Genomic DNA, 3319 nt, shown 5'->3' with positions numbered 1-3319 from the left:
CACCTGAAGCCTTTCTCCTTTAAGGACTTAAACTGCCACCGTAAGCCTACATTTAGCAAGTGCATATAATCTGGTGTGAGACGGGGGCTGGCACTGATGGCGGGCCGTGTCTTGTTATACGTGCTCGGAAATGTGACCACGTGTGGCGTTGCTATAGCAACTGTACTGCAGTATGACACATAAAATCTGGATTTTTGGACAACATAATATAGCACAAAGTAAAGTGTGCATGAAGCGGCGCTGAGGTAACAGAGCGTCACAGCTCTCTGCACACGCTCCCAACGCGTGGCGTCCTGACAGGAATGCTTACTCCCAGAGATTTACTGGTGATTCCCACGTTCAGGAATCCCGTCTAAACTTCACCCCGACTACTCTGCCTCCATGGTGATTCATGCTGTCACCCACCTTGTTGACACAAAGGCTGTATCTCAATCCAGGGTCTGCAGCCTTAAAGGCCGCATTTCAAGGCCAATTACGTCACAGCGGCGCGCCGAAGGCTGTCCCAATTCAAAGGCTGCTCGAAATGCGGCCCTCAAATGCGTCCTTCATGTCCCTGAATTTTAAGGCTGTGGTGGTGTAGACTTCGTGGCCCAACATATCCCAGAATGCATAGCGCGGCGGTGGGTGTGGATAAATTTGCCGAAAAAAAACGGCGGATGAGGGGCGGCCGAAGAGTGAACTTTAAGTGCTGAATATGATGCCACTTATTTATGTGCAAATGTTTAATAACGAAGAACATTAAACATCACTGTTGGCCACACAAAGTCATGTGACATCAGTGACGTTTGTGCTAACTTGGTTCAATGGCTGAGCTTAATCAGAGAACGATCAAAGCTCATGTAGAAGCAAACAAACGAACAAAAGATTTTCTCCTTCATCTCTGTCAAACACAGCTGTATGACACGTTTCCAGCTGTTAGTATCATGGTTGCTAGGCAACCTGGGCAGCGCAACGGAGGCTAGACCGTCCCTCGCACTTCTGGCCTTAGCGCTCTTTGAGTACGCGGCCCTCGAGGATCGTTGAGGCTGCGTACTTTAAGGCTGCAGACGCTGAATTGGGATACAGCCATACAGACAGTGTACAGCAGTCTGTGCTTTAAACTGCCACACAGCTGCACACAGCTGCACACAGCTGCACACAGCTGCACACAGCAACGACACTACGAGGCACCTGAAGAAGAAAGCAGCAGTTTGTCACAACATGGAGGCTCCGCCCCACAGCGCCTCTCACAGCACCTGCGAGGCCTTTAAAGTCGGCTCACACACACACACGTGCGCACACAGCAAAGCACAACTAGCACGAGTGCACAGGAGTGCAGCACAGATCCTCCCTGCTGCAGGAAGGACGATGAGATTTCTTTAATGGTCATTTCCTCTGTGGTTTGTGCTGGACACGCGTCCTGTTGGGTACGAAGGTTGGGGTATTCACTCCTCCACACACCCAGCTTGTTAGCAACACAACAGAATATGCACGGACCTGACAGCGGTGACTTACATGTCGCTGCTTACATGTACCAACTGCATCTGCACTGCAGCCTTCAAAGCAGCTGCAGCTGCAGTGTCTGCAGCAGAGCGTCACCGAGGCCTGAAGCTTCTAGAGCTCAATCAGGAGCCCGACCCTCAGACACAGGCTACATGTACCAGTTTCAACACTATCATTAAGATGAATAAGCTCTCTCAATTACACAAGTACAGCACTCACACACTTCCCCTCTAATGTTTCTAACTAGACACGGTACAGCTGCAACACTCAAGGTTCAGGAGGCGGGACAGTCAATCAGTGTGTCGTCAGAACATGTGAACATCACATTATCCATAAATAAATGACGTACCTAAACTCCAAATCCTTCTGCACCACGTGCTGTGAAGACTGAGTGTGTGAGACTCCTACTTACGGCTGTCGTAACAGATGTTGCCCAGAGCTCGGCCGGTCTGCAGCAGCACCTCCTGATCGGTGGAGTTGAGCAGCTGGACTAAAGGAGGGATGAGGCCGGCTTCCACACAGGGACTCCGCATGAACTCTGGAAGCAGAAAACAGGTCAGCATCCAGCTGTGTCAGATTAAGCTCAGAGCATCAGCTACATACAAAGGCCGTTATTTCATCTTCACATGCTTAAACCAGCTGAGCCCAACCAAGAGGCTGGAAACATCGTCCTTTCATCAGGCACAATCAGACTATCTGTTAGGCAGTGGTCAGGGATGGCTTCGTACCAGCACTTACTAATGTTACATTAGAGACCAGGAAATGAAACAGGAAGTAGATTACTGACTGCTGAATGAACAACTGACAGTCGTCGTATCCTGTCTGTGGGAAGGAGGCCTCATCAGTCAGTGTGGATCATTTGGGCTGTCGTGTGGCTAAGACGCTGCAGCAGCAGCTTGATATAATCAGGTGAAACTGCTGGACTGTCTGTAGCCCAGCAGACGTTTCCAGAAGCAGTGGCATAAATGCCAGCAGGTCACTGCCACGCTTGGCAAACTGGTGGGGACTCATCATCAGCTGCTGTAAAGCCAGCCATCATCCTGACCTTCTCCTGTTCTGATCATTGTCTGTCTTTACACCACACTCAGGAAACAGAAGCCATGCAAGGATCCTGTGCTCACACAATAACCTGCACGGACAGTTTGGCTCTGAAATGCACATAAACATGACCCCTGTGACCCCTGTGACCCCTGTGCGCCGACAACGCTCACGCGAGTGTCAGAACTGATCCGCAGAGAAGCCAGGTAGGAATGCAGACACCCAGGAGGAACGACAGGCTCCCCACAGCAGGAGGAAGAAGCCACTGATGCCAAGACTAGGGGCTGTGAGTGTCAGATCCACAGTCCAGGATGAAACAAAGTGTCAGCACATACGTGTGATGAGCTCACATGTATGTGCAGCTACCGCAAACAGGCAGCTGAAGACTGATGGTGATGCAGAACAGTCCCCTCCATGAGGACTTGGTCACCCGTGAAGCTTCCCTCCTATCATCATCATCATCACTGCATAAAGGTGCCCCAGAGCAGAGCAGAAGATCCAAACTGGGAGCCAGCAGAGTGGCTGGGACAGGCCTCAGGAGCCGGAGTCCTGCAGCTTTGAGATCACCCTGCTGAACACGCCTGAATCAGGTGAAGAGTTCATTACCTGCTCAACACATGTTCAGGGCCTCATTCAGCATTTAACTCAGCTGACATGTGTAAAACCAGCAGGACACTCGAGGCCTGGAGTTCCCACCCTGGTAAAGAAACATCTGTGCCGCATACGACGCGAGGTCCCCAAGACGCCACCACAGCTGCTTTAGAACAACTGGGCTCCTCCTCCTACGTGTTCCTGCGTG

At 51.1% G+C, this 3319-nt stretch overlaps 1 protein-coding gene across 2 annotated transcripts in view; it reads right to left on the bottom strand.

Moving 5' to 3' along the window:
- Positions 1 to 3319, bottom strand: part of rap1gds1 (RAP1, GTP-GDP dissociation stimulator 1) — a 28005-nt gene that overhangs the window by 17227 nt on the left and 7459 nt on the right. For both annotated transcript variants that reach the window (XM_005951361.3, XM_005951362.3), the window contains exon 4: positions 1895 to 2020. In XM_005951361.3, the coding sequence (XP_005951423.1) occupies positions 1895 to 2020 (126 nt within the window). The remainder of the gene's footprint in view (positions 1 to 1894; positions 2021 to 3319) is intronic.

The sequence above is a fragment of the Haplochromis burtoni genome, unplaced genomic scaffold (genome assembly GCF_018398535.1).
Source record: "Haplochromis burtoni strain Fernald_Lab_line unplaced genomic scaffold, NCSU_Asbu1 Contig_994, whole genome shotgun sequence".
NCBI classification, from domain to species: Eukaryota; Metazoa; Chordata; class Actinopteri; order Cichliformes; family Cichlidae; genus Haplochromis; species Haplochromis burtoni.
This window is presented reverse-complemented; position numbering and strand designations above follow the sequence as displayed.